This window comes from Ictalurus furcatus, unplaced genomic scaffold (genome assembly GCF_023375685.1).
Source record: "Ictalurus furcatus strain D&B unplaced genomic scaffold, Billie_1.0 ctg6, whole genome shotgun sequence".
Taxonomy (NCBI): domain Eukaryota; kingdom Metazoa; phylum Chordata; class Actinopteri; order Siluriformes; family Ictaluridae; genus Ictalurus; species Ictalurus furcatus.
Window position 1 is genome coordinate 35,554 of NW_026521049.1, and position 18,024 is coordinate 53,577.

General features: G+C 40.2%; 1 protein-coding gene across 2 annotated transcripts; it reads left to right on the forward strand.

The window, feature by feature from the left end:
- Window positions 1-1,675: 1,675 nt before the first annotated feature.
- Window positions 1,676-3,647, forward strand: LOC128604639 (piwi-like protein 1). Of its 2 annotated transcripts, XM_053619764.1 has the most exons (4): window positions 1,676-1,802; window positions 2,723-2,876; window positions 2,960-3,085; window positions 3,187-3,647. In XM_053619764.1, the coding sequence occupies exons 1-3, from the start codon at window positions 1,712-1,714 to the stop codon at window positions 3,075-3,077; spliced, it is 363 nt and encodes a 120-aa protein (XP_053475739.1). In that variant the 5' UTR covers window positions 1,676-1,711; the 3' UTR covers window positions 3,078-3,085; window positions 3,187-3,647. The 2 variants fall into 2 exon arrangements, with proteins under 2 accessions (XP_053475739.1, XP_053475738.1); XM_053619763.1 differs by having other exon boundaries at window positions 2,960-3,647.
- The last annotated feature ends 14,377 nt before the right edge of the window (window positions 3,648-18,024 follow it).

The following is an 18,024-nucleotide window of genomic DNA, read 5'->3' on the forward strand; positions in this document are numbered from 1 at the left end:
TTAAGCATAGTTTGCTATTTCACTGAAAGCTATTAGCCTTTTTCCTAATAAGGATCACTTTTGTGTTAGTCTACTTTTAATTAGGACTCTATTGTTTTTAAGATATCTAAAAATAAATATTTTATGTTTGTTTATTTATCAATTAACCAACAGTATCATTGCTATTATTTTAATTTAGTTAACAGTGACCATGAGCAGACAGCTTACATTTAACTGTTTATGATAGACTGTATGATTAAAGCTTAAATAAAAAAAGATTGGTATCTGGATCAGTATCAGCTGTAAAAATCCTGATCGGAGCATCCCTAACGAACACCATTAAACTAAAGCGCTCTGCATCTGACGGGTAAATGAACTCACCCAATCACATCCTATATGAGATTATTCAGATATCTACACAATACACACAGAGCGGTTCAAGAACTGACTCCAGCCCAGAACCATGACAGTGGAAATGTCTAATAGTGTAGCTTTAAATATATTTAAGAGGAGCAGACTTCAAACACTGAACATTGAGGTTTATTGTATTTGTTTACGAGGTAAACAGGTTAACGGTTGTTTTTTGCATACAGTCTGTAAAATGAACTGAAAATAAATTTTAAAAAAAATTAATGTGTCATGGCTCACACTATGTTCCTAAATTCTGTCATAATTGACCAGCTCAAGTTTTCTCATGCCTACTTGTGTGTTGTATTGTGGCATGAGAGAACTTAATAAATGTGAAAGTGCAATAAAATATGTTATCACTAAAATCAATGAATACTCGTGATAATCGAGATCTCAGTATTAATCAAAATAATCCGGATTATCATTTTGGCCATAATCGTGCATCCCTAGATGGCACTGATCCAGGACCTGATAGCAGCAAAAAACAAAACAAAACGGTGGCTCAGCTATCAGAGATTACAGAAATCAAATCATGTAACTGATGCATGTAAAAGAGACGTGACTGTTCTTTCACTAGGATTGAATTCATTATATTCGTACTTTATGTATGGGTTTCTGTATGAAAGTTTAATGGTAAACGAGTGCTTCAGTTAAAATAATGAGCGTTGTAGATCTTAAAGAAAACAATATCGGATGGGTATCGTCTGATACTCAAGCTTTCCATTAAGGAAAATAAAAGCTAGTATCATGACACTTCTAGTAAATAAGTCAAATGAAACGGTTTTTATTTATTTATTTAATTTTTAAATTGAATGTTTAAGGATATTGCTGTTTGATTTTCTTTGTTAAAGTCGTTTCACCTTTTGTGATGTGACACACGCAGTGCAGTGCAACTGCTTCTATGTGATTTTTGTCACAGTATATCCTTTTATGGGTCTAAGCATACGGCATAAGATAATTTCAGATTAACAGCCTCAATCTACAGATTACCATTACTTCTTGTTCTGAAGCACTCACTTTAAATCATGTGTGTAAGGTGGTTGTGATCCTGTCAACCAACCGTAAGGATAAATACGATTGCGTGAAGAAGTACCTGTGTGTGGACTGTCCCACTCCAAGCCAGTGTGTGGTGGCTCGCACCCTCAGCAGACCTCAGACCCTCATGACCATAGCCACAAAGATCTCCTTGCAGATGAACTGCAATATATAAATATATAAATATCTGATCTTGTAACTGATCAACAGTGGCACCTCCTAACCCTGATGTTATTCTATTAAAACATTGTTTTAGTGACTTCTCCTGCTCTTTCAGTTGAAGCACCTGATGATGTTTGTATCGACTGCTACCACGACAGTGCCGCAGGAAAGAGATCCATCGGTGCACTGGTGGCCAGCCTCAACCCGGGCATGTCCAGGTACTTAAAGCATGACTTGTGTGGACTCTGTAAACAGCTTTAAGAAGGGTTGTGTTTAATGAACTAGATTTTAGATTTGAACTTTTCCCCCAGTCTTCAGAAGAGAGGGCATTACCCTTTGTGGTTCATCGTAACTTTAGGAGAGAGAAAAAGTACAATATCGTTCCTTTAATGATTAAAATGTTTAATTGTCAAATTGCTGTGGTATAAGGAATAAAAAGCATCAGGAAGACCTGTTTAGCTTCGTGGTGCGTCACATTACACCATCCTGTCGTTGTCTATCTTTCTACATATAGCAGCATGCTCATGGTTTCTTAATTTGTTGATATTTTTTAATCCCTCGTATATCTGCATATTGTTACTACTACAAATGATCAGTAAAGATTATGAATCCAACAAGAGTTTTTCAGCTCAGTGGTGGGAAATTTCAGAGACTTTTAACACTACTTCCTGCATCTCAGGATTCTTTACTCAGGCCTGAGCTGGTTCTCTTAATCTCACACACTCTTCTCTGTATTTCCATTTCCTTCCAGTTGAAGGACAGAATCACAATTTTTTAGTCTTGAATCCTCTGAACGTTGTTTTCCTCGCTGCTACCGCCACCTTCATCCTTCTCATAAAGGGTCTGGGCCATGCTCTGTATGCTATGTGCCACTGCTCTGTAACCATGAGAGCACCGTCCTTCTTTCAGGTGGTTTTCAAAGTGTGCAGGGTATGAAATGCACTCTGGGAGGAACATCATGCTCATAAATGACCTCGTTACACTGCAGTCTCTTTGAATTCCGACTTTACACTCAGGATGAAATATTCACACTGCAGTCTGATGGAACGTGGGAGAAAAAGCGAGCGATTTTAGAATTGTCGCTTCAGTTAAGAAGCGCATTAAGACATGGCTTTTTGTTTTGATTTCTTTTCCTCAGCTGCGCTGAAGGCCTACTTCAAATACAACGAATGTTTGCCGTCACGCATTGTGGTGTATCGAGACGGCGTGGGCGACGGCGTGCTGCTGAGCGTAGTCGACTACGAAGTGCCTCAGTTCACGCAGTCCATCAAGGCCATGGGTGAAGATCACGCGTGAGACTCGACACATCTCCATAAAACAGATTTGACGCACGCTTTTTGGGTTTTCTCTCAGTCATCAGTGTTTCTGTGTACAGGCCCAAACTGACCGTGTTGGTGGTGAAGAAACGCATCTCTTCCAGATTCTTCGCTCTCCTCGACGCCAGACTGAGCAACCCTCCTCCCGGAACGGTCATCGACGCCGAAGTCACGTGACCCGAGTGGTGTGTTCAGGCATAGTTCATCCATCTTTTTCTCTTTTTCTAGCGGTCTTTCTGATCGCAGCTTCAGGTTACGTTCGAACGCTGATGGCTTGATTGGTCAGGTACGACTTCTTCATCGTGAGTCACAAAGTGCGCTTCGGCAGTGTGGCCCCCACTCACTACAACGTGGTGTACGACAGCAGTGGCCTCAAACCAGACCACATGCAGAGACTCACCTACAAACTCTGCCACCTGTATTACAACTGGCAGGTAAAAGCCACACACACACACACACACGTTCATACGGGAGGAGGGTTGCTAAGTCAACGATTTTCATTATCGATTATCATCAACTATTATGGATTAGTTGTTGCAGCTCTATTTGCAACACATTATACTAAGAATTGTGTGGTATTTTAAGATGTTTGTTCAAGGTAATGCAGTTAATACCCATTGCAGTTCTTTATACTTCGGGTTATTACTCAGATTATAAATGTATTTGAGTGAGGACATTTATCACCTGTGTGCTTTTTCTGCATTGTTATTAGCATATGTACTGTATGATTTAGTAAAATAATCATTAGCCATTGCGTTGTTATTCTGATTACTCTGGGTGTGTGTGAGAGTGAGTGTGTTCATGCTCTTGGGTGTGTGTGCTGTGTGCTGCACTTCCTCTTTTTGGTCAGGCCCTACGCCTTGCTGTAGTTAACTTTTAAGAGACATTGTCTATAAGGAAGAGAGCGTGACTCTGCTCTTTCCCTTATTCTCAATAAAGTCTCATTCTCCATATTTTATTGCCCTTGTGTTTTATTTCTATCAAAAATCTTCTCCAACACTGATAACGATCGGTCTGATGAGACCTGAGCCAGGAGAAGACCGTTCCCTTAATGCCAACAACATTTTCTAATCTATCTAGCGCAGAGGTGCCCAAACTTTTTCCTGTGAAGGGCCAAGTTTGGCCCGCAGGCCCTAGTTTGGGCACCTCTGATCTAGCGTGTAGCGGAGCGTTGATTCGGTCGCCTGATTGAGTTCTGTCGGATCAGACGGTGATCCAAATCTAACTGATGTCTGTGCGAGGTTATTGATGAAGCTCGGTGCAGTAGCTGATGTGAAAGTACATTTTATGCGGTGGCGAGGTGGAAATATGATCCATACGTATTATGAACGAGATAAGAATGATCGGAGACAACTTCAGACTGTGGAAGTGTTACAATATTTTCTATATTTAGTCCGTACGTATGAGGTCAAGAGTGTGACCGCCATTATGAGTAGGCCCGATTACGTTCTGATTGACCTCTACTGAATCTAAGATGGACACAACCGCTGTTCTCAGAGGGTCTTCTGGGTTATCAAAATGAATATTAAAGTCTCAGACGGTTAATGCTTTATCTACAGACACAACCAGGTTTGAGATAAAGTCTGCAAATTCACTAAGAAATTCAGCATATGGCCCTGGGGGTCTGTAAATAATAATTAGAGGAATTGACTTATTTTTTGTGGCTACATAAGTTATGCTGGTATAAAGAATTTCAAAAGAATTAAATTCATGATTAGGTTTTTGTGTGACGACTAGATTTTGACTATGGATGAGACCAACACCTCCTCCTCTACCAGTTGAAGGAGGCTGATGTACATAACTGTATCCAGGAGGACTGGCTTCATTTAATGCTATGTACTCGTTTGGTTTAATCCAAGTTTCCGTTAAACACATTAAATTACATTCCTGATCAGTAATGATGTCGTTAACAATAAGAGCCTTAGACGTAAGAGATCTAATGTTTAATAGTCCTAGCTTCAGATTAAAGGTGCTGGATGTATGATCTAATTTAAGGTTAATTAGGTTACTAAAAACATTCTGAAATTGTCTATGTATTTGTGTAGCTCGGGGAACAGACACAGTCTCTATAGAATGTACTACAGGTGTTGGACTATTAATTGAACATTGCTTATGATGAACGTTGTTATTGTAGAAGATGTGCTTACGGTAGACAGTCACTTGGTGTGTAGCGTCTTGGAGATGTTGTCAGACAACAGTTCTGCTCCGAGGCTGCTGGGGTGCAGGCCATCAGGACGAAACAACCTAGGACGCTCCCAGAACAGATTCCAGTTATTAACAAACAGCAGATTCTGTTCATTACACTGTGAGGGAAATTATTCATTTTTACTTTGAAATAGTTTTATTCTTGTTCTGTTTCATTCTCATGTGAGGATAACGACTCAGAAGGCCATGTGATGTCACTGAAATCAGAATGTTTATCTGCTTACAGAGACACAAACATGTTCTTCTGTTCAAGGTTCGTCTAAACATCATCTAAGATCCTAAAACAAAGCCTGTTTGAACTGCCTCAAACTGCTTCTTATCGGTACACAGAATGATGTCATGCTCTGAGTTTCATATATATAGTAGTGGTTTAGTACAAGCACTTCAGAGCGCTCTCATTATTCTGTCCTGCTTTATTCTATCCTGTATTAACCATCTGAGAGAGGGGTTGTCGCTGCGGGGGTCCCGGCTCAGGAGTATGGGGCGCTCGCAGGTCTTTAGTTTATTTATCGAAAACATTGGATTTGGTGGCACAAGGATCGCCAGCACGTTTGCGTGCCATGGCTCGAGCTGCTCTCTTAGTACAGATCACTGGGAAAATTGCTCTCACACGTTGATCTTACACTCATCACACCAGGTCACTTCTATTTTGAATTAGATCCACATGCAACACGACAGCTCATCAAAGAACAGGATATGAAGTTATTCTATGTGTCACCCAAAATTTTAATATTAAACCTATCAGTGTGTCTAATACACCAACTGTAGTGTTGTATTGTCTAATTAATTCTGTGGAGCCAGTCACTGAGAACACTCACGATTGCCTAGCCGAAATTCATACTTCCTCGAGCCAAAGTTTGAACTTTTTAGACGTTCCATCTGGAAGATTTTGTGAGCACCCTGTTCTGCCCAATTGGCCAAATTAAAAGCTATCACTACAGAGTGCGAACTGGTTACGGGTAGAATTGCTAATATATATACTGACTCTGATTATGCCCATGGATTGTGTCATCTGTTTGGAGCTGTTTGAATGCAGTGAGGTTTTAGTAAAAGTGCTGGAACGCCACTTTAACATACCGAGCAAATAGTTTAATTGAATTCTGATTGTACCTACTGCACTTCTCACTGTATGAATTTCAGATGCACATGGTTTTAACCAGTGCGCGAGGGGGAAGTTATGGGAAAAGATAAAACAGCAAGAGGACTGGTCTCTGGACTTACAGGCAATTATGGATAATTATTATTATTTTTTTAAACTTGCAGGCAATGGTGAATAATAATCTGAGTGTGAAATTTATGCTCAAAACAATGTCAGAAAGGGAAAATCAGTATCGATAGGGCTCATATCAATGCCAGCCGTTTAAGCACTTGGTGATAGACAGGTTTAGCAGATGGAGGGAGGCAATGCCACCAGCAGACTAAACTGCTGGAACAGTGATTCAATTTTTAACCAGAGAGGTAATTCCTAGAGACGGCATACCATCTCAGATTAGCTCTGACAACGGCTCAGCGTTCGTTTAAAAAACAGTGTTACAGTAACTGTGATTAAATTAAAATTTTGATGTGTTTATCACCCTCAGTCACAGGGAATAGTGGAAAAGGTAAGTGGTACCTTTAAGGCTAAGCTTAACGCAATTTGTGCTAACACTAAACTCGTTTCGGTAGATGCTCTACATCTTGCACTAATGACCTATCGCATGCAGACTAACAGAAATATGCATCTAACACCGCATGAAATGCCTACGGGCCGACCCATGTCTGTGTCATACCTGAGAGGTCCTTATGAAGAACTGCCGCTGAAGTAATTACAGATGGGACTAAGAGCATATATGTGATAACTAACTGCTATGTATGAAGCTATCTATTCACAGGACCAGAGCTGGGGACCGAGAGAGGAGACAGAAGTTCCATGTCCTGTGACTCCTGGAGAGCAGGTGTACCTAGGGGTGTTCCAGCCCAGAAGGGAAGGGCCATACAAAGTGAGCACCTAGATTAAGACCTAGGAGAAAGGAGGATCAGCTGATCGAAGGGGACGATCCAGTGGTTGACATTGCAGAAGAAAGAACAAGACAAGACATGAGAGAGGGTCTAAATGAAGATAAGGGAGAATGGCAGTCTCAGGCGATGGCAAAGAAGAAGGTCTGTCAGGGGTCGTACCAACAGAGCAGGAGGAAAGAAGGGCTCCTGCTGCTGAGAGCGGTTCTGACGAGCCTGATACACCTGCTGAAAGAGAAAGAGGCCCAAGCAGACATTCCTTACAGGACGACTTTTCCATAATTGACTTTTCAGCCCTTGACTAGTCTCCAAAACAGTACTGAACTAAAACTGAATGAGACAATCAGTGAGCCAGATTGGAACTCTGATCGGCTGCAACAGGAGGGAACAGATTCCAGCTATATGTGCTTAATCAACTGTGTACTCTACATCACGATGACAACCACAGGCAAGTGCTGAACCAAACGCATACTCACGCTTACAAACAATGTCTTGATTTTTGTGGGTAGGGAAAGAGACAGAATCTTTTACTCCTTTCTAGCCAATGGGAGAGGAGATGTTTGTTTCTGGTCTCCAGAGAGAGTGGTTTCAGGATTTGGTCATTGGTAGAAGGCTGACGTGGTCATACATTGATCACTAGTTGGAAGGGACTGGATTGTGAGATTACTCTCTCTAGCTAGATGGGGCTTAGTAAACCCCAGAGGGGGAGAATATATGGAAAATATCTGAAGTGCAAACAATATGTGTAACTGACATTTGGATATGTTAATGAAGTGAATTCAATATGTAACCAACATTTAGAATTATTACTTGCGCATTATCGTATAATCAATATTGGTTAAAAAACATCATCTATATGTATAATCAACAGTTAGAAGCATAATCTAAATCCATAGAACAATGTTTGATCAAGTTCTATTCTGAGTGGATTTGAGTTGAATGAACTCTGTGTTTCAGTGCATAACAATTGTTCTTCTGTATTAGCTGTCTCCTGTCTCCACAGCAATAAAAATTGGCAGTAGATATTCGCATGCGTGAGTAAATAACTTTGAGGCAGATACAAATTAGGGAGTTAGGAGAGGGCCTCGGGAAAGGAGGCAGATATCAGCGGGGACAACTGATAGAGACAGACAGATGCTCATTGAGGCCTAAGAATGGAGTCAAGGTCAAGACACACAAGCCTGTGTGAAACCTTTTTTTGTAAAAGAAACCTTGTCCTCATGAAACCTTTTCAAGAAAAACAACTAACTGCGCATGTTCCACAAATTTAACATAACACATAGACATGAATATTTAATTGTGGCAAAAGAAGATTGGTCTATTTTCAACGAGGAAAGGCAAAACTGCACCTACAGAGACTATGCTGTGGAGATAGGTATATAAAGACATGTTTGTGTATGCATAATTCAGACACTCTGCAGACTGTCACACTTTATTGATGTTCAATAAAGTTTATTTACTTTTTGACATCTACTAAACTCTCTGTCTCTGGAGTTTTTGACCTAGGCTAAAAGGCTGATTTTATTCATGACACTCGCAGGCCACGATGGGTTCTAAAATTTGACAGAGGGGCCGGGCCAGGAACAAACGGATGGAGTGTTTCTGTGCACTAATATAAATGACATGTAAAAGCCATTACATGAAAGGATTTGGCCTTTAACAGGTACCAAAGCATGAATATGCAAGGCTCATTGTACCAATTGTTTTCCAAATGCATTAATTTGATAACACAGTAGAGAAACTCACGTCCAGTTTCAGTGGGAACAGTGTTGTTGATCTCCCTTTTTTGCCAGTGCATCAAACTCTGGAGTTAGTTTTGTTGTGGCAATTCTCAGGATAGATCCAAGGTGTTGGTCAGTTAACCTGGATCTGTGATGGGCTTTGTCGATGTTCATGACGCTGAATGTCTGCTCACATACGTAGGTCGAGCCAAACCATGTCAGCATCTTCTGTGCCGTCCTCCGGAGGTTTGGAAACGTCTCTTCATTAAGTGAAGCATAAAAGTCATTCAGTTTAAGAGAGTTGAACTTCTCCTTTAAGACGGAGTCAGACTGAAGATCGATCAGTTCCAATTGCAGCTCCTGTGGTGCTGTTTCAGGGTCTTGTGATGGCGGACAGGACACCAGCTGAACCGACGGCAGAATTCTCCGTGCAGGTCGCCCAGTGATTTGCTGTATTTCTTCACGTTTCGGGACGCCTCTTTCTGCATGGCTAGTGTGGGGGAATGAGAGAGAGATTTGTTTGAAATTTGACTGGAGAATAAAGTCAGCTTGGATTTGAAGGCTCTAACATTTGTGTACATGTCGTGCACAAACTGATCTTTCCCCTGTAGCTTGACGTTCAGCTAATTCATGTGTGAAAATATGTCCACAGCAAACGCAAAGTCACAAAGCCAGTTGTTGTCGCTTAGCTCAGGAAATTCGTTGGATTTCCCCATTAACTCCAAAAATGCGATAATTTCCTCTTTGAGCTCCCACACTCGTTGAAACACTTTGCCCAAACTTAACCAGCGGACCCGAGAGTGGTAGAGGAGTCCTGGTGATCCGCATCAGTTTCCTCCAGGAACGTAAGAAACTGACGATGCTGAAGTCCCCTTGCTCGTATAAAGTTAACAAGTTTTACGACTGGATTCACGACATGATGAAGCTGCAATATAGACTTACACAGAGATTCCTGATGAATGATGCAGTGAAGGAAAATAACATCCTGCTCAGGGTTTTCCTCCTTCACTTTGTCCTGGATTCTTTTCAACAGCCCAGTGTTTTTTCCAGTTTCTTGGCATATCAGGCATACAACCGTTGATCGGACTTCAGTGAAAAAATATTTTGTTGTCCACTCCTTATTAAACACTCGGCACTCACTGTCCACTTTTCTTTTCTTTGGTCCACTCATTTTTACAGGAGGGCTCAAAGGGCAAAGCGAAAAAGTGAAGTAGAGAGTAATACACCACACTGAGGTTTAATCATATAATTTGGACAAGTTCGGATTAAAGCCGGATTAAAAAGCCCAACGGGCCGTATATGACCCTCAGGCCGTAGTTTGCCCATGCCTGGTCTAAACATACATGCATCGACAGCCCTGTGTCAATAACACGATTTCCTACCACAAAAACGTGAGCGACTGCAAGCAAATAAGCAACCTACTTATACTGCAAGCAAATATGACTCATTTGATCTACAGCTACTGTGCAGCTAGAAAGTTTAACGTTTACAGTTTTCTGTATTTCTCCATACATTTAACCTGAAATCTGATCAGATCTTCATCCAAGTCCTTAAACTAGGTAAAAGAGAACCCGGTTAACAACAGATGAAAAAAAAAAACAGTAGTTTTTACAGTTATTTATTAAGCAAAAATGATCCAGCGTTAAATATCTTTGTAGGAAAAGGTATGTGAAGTCTAGGAGTACGAGTTCATTTAAATGGGGCTGATTGAAGTCAGGCATTTCAATCAAGGGAATGGCAATTAGGACCGCCCATGTTTCAAGAACATTAACTTGGATCTTCACCATCAAAGTCTGGTCTTCACCACACAGGTTTATGGAAGTTTGCCCTGCCTCGATCAAAGGACATTCCTGAGGACCTCAGAAAAAGAGAGTTGTCAATGCTCACCGGCTTGGAAAGGGTTACAGAGCCATTTCTAAAGAGTTTGGCTTCCACCAATCCACTGTGAGGTAAATGACATACAGATGGAGGAAATTCAGCACCACTGTTACTCTCCCAAGCAGTGGGCGTCCAGCAAAAAAGATCACTCCAAGGGTGTGGTGAATAATATCACAGTAAGTCATAAAGAACCCCAGGGTAACATCGGAGAACCTACAGGCCACTACTTTCCATAAAAGAACACTGCTGCCTGTCTGAAGTTTGCTCAAGTCCATGTGGATATGCCAGGAGCCTATTGGAAGAATGCTCTGTGGACAGAGGAGTCCAGAATAGAACTTCTTACTTTAATTGAAAATCATTGTTTGATGCAAACCGAAAATAGCATCCCAACATAAGAACTTCATCCCAACCGTGAAGCATGGGGGTGGCAGCATTATGGTTTGGGGCTGCTTTGGGTCCGAACCAGCTTGCCATTATTGACGGACCTATGAATCCTAGATTGTACCAGGAGAATGTCAGGGTATCTGTCTGTGAACTCAAGCTTAACTGTAAGTGGGCCTTGCAGCAGAGACAACGACCTTAAGCACACAAGTACGTCTACAGAGAAATGGTTAAAGCAGAAGAAATTGAACATTTTGGAATGGCCAAGTCAGACCTTAACCCAATAGAAATGTTGTGGAAGGACCTAAAAAGAGCAGTTCATGCAAAGAAGCCTGCCAGCATCATTGAGTTGAAGCAGGAGGAGTGAGCCAAAATTCCTCAAACCCATTGTGCAGGATTGATTGAGTCATTGGAAATGTTTGCTTCACGTTATTGCTGCTCGAAGGTCTCACACCGGTTACTGAAATCAAAAGTTGACATACTTTTTTCAGCAAAGGTGTTTAATGTTGGGTAATTGTGCTCAGTGAATAAATGTGAAAACTATAATGCATTTGTTTAATTGGGTTCTCTTTATCTAGTTTTAGGGCTTGGATGGAAGTTCTGTTCACATTTCAGGTCAAATGAATTTAATTTTATACTTGTTTGTATTCTTTTTTTGATTTTGGCTATCAAATCTTTATATTTTTATCTTTCATAAATTTTCTTGATTGTTCTGGTAAAGTCTTTAAATTGCTGCTCCTGAAATCAAAACTGGTGTTTCGAGATGTTTTTGTACCTTTATGGCCTCCAATACCATAGTTTAAAAAAAACAAAAACTTTTAAAGTCACTTCTGGGGAAAAATGATACAATTTTAATGCTTCAACATGCACTAGACTTGTGTTCGTCCAATTAAATGGTCTCTAGAATGTGTAGGAATGTGTGGGTCTTGAGGCGGGTCTTGCTCAAGAGTAGCAGCTCATTAGCATCAATGTTCTTCAGAGCTGGGCGTATCCCAAACACTGTTAGCTGTTGTGTAACACTTCAACATGCCACCACTCTTATTTCCTGTTTCAAAAAGAAATACGTCGTCATACAGAATCAAATCACAGCTCTCAAAGTTGTTTTGTGGGGACTGTAAAGTAAAAAAATGAGCGCATTGTTCTTCCTTTAAAGGTGCAATACTTTTATTTATTTATTTATTTTTCACTTCTACAAATAACCTGGGAGATATGTAGAACATGATAAAAATAATGGATTAAGTTGTGGCCTTAGCAAAAGTGCATCAAGTCACTTAGAAAACCTGTTTAAAAAAACAGACTTCTGGTCTGGAAAGCTTGTTTGTGTTTGGATGTGCCTCCTGTCAATCATTTTAGAGACACTCTATGGGCAACCATAGATCCTGGGCTGGAGCTTTGTGAACATGAGCGGGAAACATTCAAATGTCAAAGTTACTATTCCATCAGCTCTGCATGACATGACATCAATTAAATGTGCTAGAGCTCTGCTTCTCTGCACTTCTCCTTACAGTTTGGTCATTATGATGTAGTTCAACGCTACAAAAGGTTTGAGCAAACAGTAATGCCCTTCCTCAAACTGGGTTGCCTTGCAGAATGTTGTCAAGTTGCCTGGTAACTTGTAGATTAAATATCCGTGCAGTTAAAAGGACGATAAACGGTTTTGTCCCTGTGAGCCTTTACTCTTTCAATTTTGACTCCAGCATGAGCCAGTCTAGTGTTTCTGACAACAGCTGAGTACCAGTAACAAGTAACAATAGTCTTCACAACACTGACACTGCAAATCTGCAGTTTGACCAAGCATGTGGCCTGAACGGCTGCGAGTTCAAATCCTGTTTGTTTCCCGAAGATCCATAATCACTAATATCCCTCCAGCTATGTGCTAAATGTTCATCACCTGTCAGTTACTTTGAAACAAAAAGGTTCTGCTGAATATATGGTTTGTATAGTATGTAAGATGTACCTTTTTATAAGTCTTGATTCTTTTTTTATTTTAAAGTGCACCTATTATGTTTAAAAGTTTCAAAAATCAAAGCGTACGACAAACGGAGTTATTAACCCACAAAAGAAGGAACCGATTCTTAAGAGCTGAAACTAGTTATGGTAGTGGGTGTTTCCTTTTCGACACGCTGACAGCGGTAGACCAATCACAACAGACTGGGACACCTGACCAATCAGAGCAGCGTATGCTCTCTGAAAGGAGGAGTTTAGAGTGAATCTTTTAGAATGGATCATTTAACGAGTCGGTTTTGATGCTGGGTGGAAAAAAAAGGTAATGTTGCAATTTAAATTATGACCACATTAAACCCTTTTTTTTACCTTGGATGCATATAAATCTATTGTATGAGACCTTTAAAACAAAATTAGGCACGTTTCAAAGCCATAATGGGTGCGCTTTAATTTTCTATAAGATCAACTCATACAGTAATGATGACTTGAAGGGAATTGCAGGTTTATATTCACAGGCTCATAAAAAGTATGATGTATTGTTCTTTAATTATTGTAGGGCTGCAACTAACGATTATTTTGATAATTGATTAATCTGACGATAATTTTTTTCTGATTAATCTGATTTTTTTTTTAAAAACTAAACTTTTTTTTCCAATTAGATTTTGTTTATTATTTATATAACTTTTTACATTTAAACCTTTCAAACGTTGGTCATTTGTCTACAGTTTGTCCAGTTTTAAGCAGCAAAACTTTAAATAATACCCAAAATATAAATAATCAAAAACAAAGCTAAAAATTTAGTTTTAGTGCATGGGGGATTTCTCCTCCGAACAAATTCACTCATGGAGAGCTGTTTCTTTCTGAAATAAATAAATAAATAAATAAATAAATAAACAGCAATTGAGTATGCAAGAAGCAATTTATATGTAAATTAATATTTTCATTGTTTATAATGATAATTGCTGATGACAACCATGATTAATATAAGAAATCTAAATAATATATAATTAATACATGTTTTAACCATTTTTGTTAAATTTCTTTTACACAGACATGCTGTACTTCAGATGTGACAATATAAACCAAAAATATCTCAAATATATAATTCATTCTGTTCATTTATGTAACATAGTAGAGCCGCAGTAGATGGCATTTGAAAAACAGATCAAAGTTAACTGTAGCAGACACACAGAGAAACGCAGCAAGCTAACAGGCTTGTTTAAAAGGACAGGAACAATTATACACTAACGCATAAGCATTCGATGAAAACCGCTACAGTGACTAAAAAATCTTTTACTGCTGCTGTTATCAGCTGCCTTTAGATTTACTGCTTGACTTTGTTCACACCGTGTTTAATTTAACCTGTTTCTGTGGTAGCGCAATTTTAATCCATCAATATGCTGCACAACCTGATGCTCGAGACAAAATACATCTAGTGTGACTGTCCCGAAGTTAGTAAACAAAGCTTTTTACACAATAGCATGGAATTAAACTAGACTATACCATTTCACATCTTCATATAATGTGGATATTCTCAGGTTTTTGCTTACCGTGCTGATGTTCCACCTTCGTCCATGACACCAACGTGTTTTCGTTTCATGTGCTCGTACATCACTGTGGTAGTCCCGTGTCACACAAACTCCACTTTGAAGAACATGCACGTTACCATCTTCTTTGCTGCATTCAATGTAAAATGCTCCCATGCCTTAGATGACTTGGGACGCACACTTTTTTTTTACTGCCGGGTTATCTGTTTTGCACCTGTGTTTTCATGAAAGCGACGTCATACGTAAACGCCACCCGTGACGTCAGCAGACCAACTAATCGATAATGACATTCATTGCCGACGCTTTTCATAATTGATTATTATCGATTAGTTGTTGCAGCCGTAAATTATTGTAATCGTAATCACTCAGTACATCGTCTATTTGCATGTATAGCATGACAAATAATTAACCTTGAAGCGTTCGTCCATCCATCCATCTTCTATACTGCTTATCCTCTTCAGGGTCACGGGGAACCTGGAGCCTATCCCAGGGAGCATCGGGCACAAGGCAGGGTACACCCTGGACAGGGTGCCAATCCATTACAGGGCACAATCACACACACACACTCACACACTCATTCATACACTACGGATGCTTTAGACACGCAATCAGCCTACCATGCATGTGTTTGGACTGGGGGAGGAAACCGGAGTACCCAGAGGAAACCCCCGCAGCACGGGGAGAACATGCAAACTCTGCACACACAGGGCCACGGTGGGAATCGTACGCCTGACCCCGGAGGTGTGAGGCGAACGTGCTAACCACTAAGCCACCGTGCAATCAAAAAAATTTTTTGAAGCGTTCGAAAATTTTTTTAAATAAAAACACCCAAAACTGTATACGGTACCATAATGAAGACGAACTGTATGTCGATACGTGAAATTCTGGAGGGACGTCGGACGGCGTGGCGCGGGGAATGTAATGACGTGTGCTGTTAATCGAACTATGTTCTATAGCAGGGGTGCACAATACGTCGATCGTGATCTACCGGTCGATCGCGAAGGTAGTGTGGGTAGATCGCATGACGTTAAAAAAAATCACTTCAGCCTATCATCCGTCCTCGCTATAAAATGTGTCACTTGATTGACATACAGGGCAGCCAGTCATCGCCGCACATGCACATACAACGGCGCTAAGTGCTGCAAAACTCTAGCAAGCTTGCGAGTTGCCCAGTTAGCCTCCAATTTATTTCTTTTGAACTTGAGAAAGGGTTTAAAAATGAGTAAAGAAGCTGGACCAAGTAAGAAGCCTAAAACTTACCATTTCCATATGGAGTGGGAGGAGGACTTTTTTTCACTGTGTCATTTTGGAAGTGCGTTTGCCTCATCTGCCAGTCTACCATCGCTATACCTAAGAAAGGGAATGTGGAGCGCCATTTTCGGACCCTTCATAAAAACTACCACACCGACTCTCCTCCAAAAAGCGGGCTGAGAAGGAGAAAGGTGAAAGAACTAAAATCCCAGTGGTCCGGACAGCAGTCATTTTTCTCACAGCTAACTGTGATCAGTGTTTTTACTATAAATAATTCAGTGGAACAATGCTGTGATCAGTTTTTGGGTCAAAAAAAAAAACAAAAAGCACCGAATTAAACTATAGTCCTAAATTAATAATATATATTCTGGTGTGTGTGTGTGTGTGTGTGTGTGTGTGTGTGTGTGTGTATTTGGGTTCTTTTCTGTTTTGTACAAGCAGTTGTGTAATGTTTTACTGTGAAGTTTATATTTGTTACACTCAGTCTGTGGACTTTATTTTAAATAAACAAAAACAAATGGTACTGAAAGTTCGCTCCACCCCATACGATTAATCAAAAAAATTATTGGCCAACTAATCGATTATGAAAATGATCGTTAGTTGCAGCCCTAATAATAATAATAATAATAATAATAATAATAATAATAATACTGTTAAACAGTTCAGAAGCTCCGTGTGTTGTCCTTGATACGTGAAAACTAGACAATGCACAGTAATAACACTGATGAGCTGCGTTATTATTATTATTATTATTATTATTATTATTATTATTATTATTCTATGAGAAATAAGCTCATAGCAACACTGATGAAATACACATACAGTACAAAAAACCACACACACAAATAGAGAATGTGTTTAGCATTTTTTACATCTGCACATAATTTAGTCTGCACATAGTTTAGCAGCTGTTTTAGAATTAAAAATGTCATGTATAAGTCTATATAATGAGTCTTTATTGGTCACATATTCAATAGAGCACAGTGAAATTGTTTTCTTCACATACCCCAACATGTCAGGAAGCTGGGGTCAGAGCACAGGGTCATGATATGGTGACCTGACCTTCTGATCAGTAAACCAGCGCCTTAACCACTAAGCCACCTCTGCCCCAGTGGTGAGAGAGACATGAATTTTCATAGCATCTAATACTTCTTACCCCACTATTTGCTAAGTACTATAAATATAGACTTCTAAACACCGCCATTAAAAGCTTAATAACAGAATACTGAAATTTTTGGGAAATTGCCGTTCCCGAGTTTGGCCACACGAGGGCAGTCATGTTCCATCCAGCACAACACACGACGCCGCCTAAAACAGAAGGTAGGTTGTAGGTATTTTACTATTACTACTACTACTACTTCTAATAATGACCTCAATCGAAGTAATTAAATACGTAATGAAAATTGTTGTCTATATAGCTGACCTCATTTTCCTACACAGTGAGTTAAAGGTGCACAGCTATCAGAATCCCAGTTCATAATTGTGTTTGATTGGCCAAGTAGATTAAAGTGTGCGAGGAATCCAACTCTTTTTGAGCTTATTGGACATTACACATTGCTGTAACTATCTCATTGGCACTACTTAATAGGGGGAGGGGGACTTCTGAAGCGCTGCTCTCCCACGAATTTTCAGGATTTTGGGTAATTCTAGCAGTCTGCTAAATGCAGAGATGAGTAAATCTCAACAGGGTTGTAGCACGGTTTCTCGGGGTTGTATAATCTGAGCAATGCAAAATGGGGCTTTAGCAGCACAAAGTTATTCGTATTAAGATTGTAGCAACAGGAAGTAACTGAAAATGGTATTCTAGTAGCATGTAGAAATTCGAACTGAGGTTCTAGAAGCACATAAAAATTCTAAATACTGTTGTAGTAGCATGTAGTCATTCAAAACAGTGTTCCAGTAGCACAAAGTCATTCAAAAGAATGTTCTAGCAGCATGGAATACAACACACACACACACACACAAGGCAATAGCGGAGCTGGGATAAAGGGCATTTGGGTGACTGTGCTCGTTAGGGTCAGGGAGGAATCGGACTGAGTTAAGAGGAGGAGGCCGGATGGGCTGGCTGGTGCTAACTAGGCGCGCCTGTTTGGCCCGGGACTACAAGAGCGGAGCGCCGCACCTCGTACGAGGAGCGCCAGCCCGAGTGGCGAAGCCCGGACGCTGGCAAAGACAGAGGGAGTCTTCTGACCTACACCTATA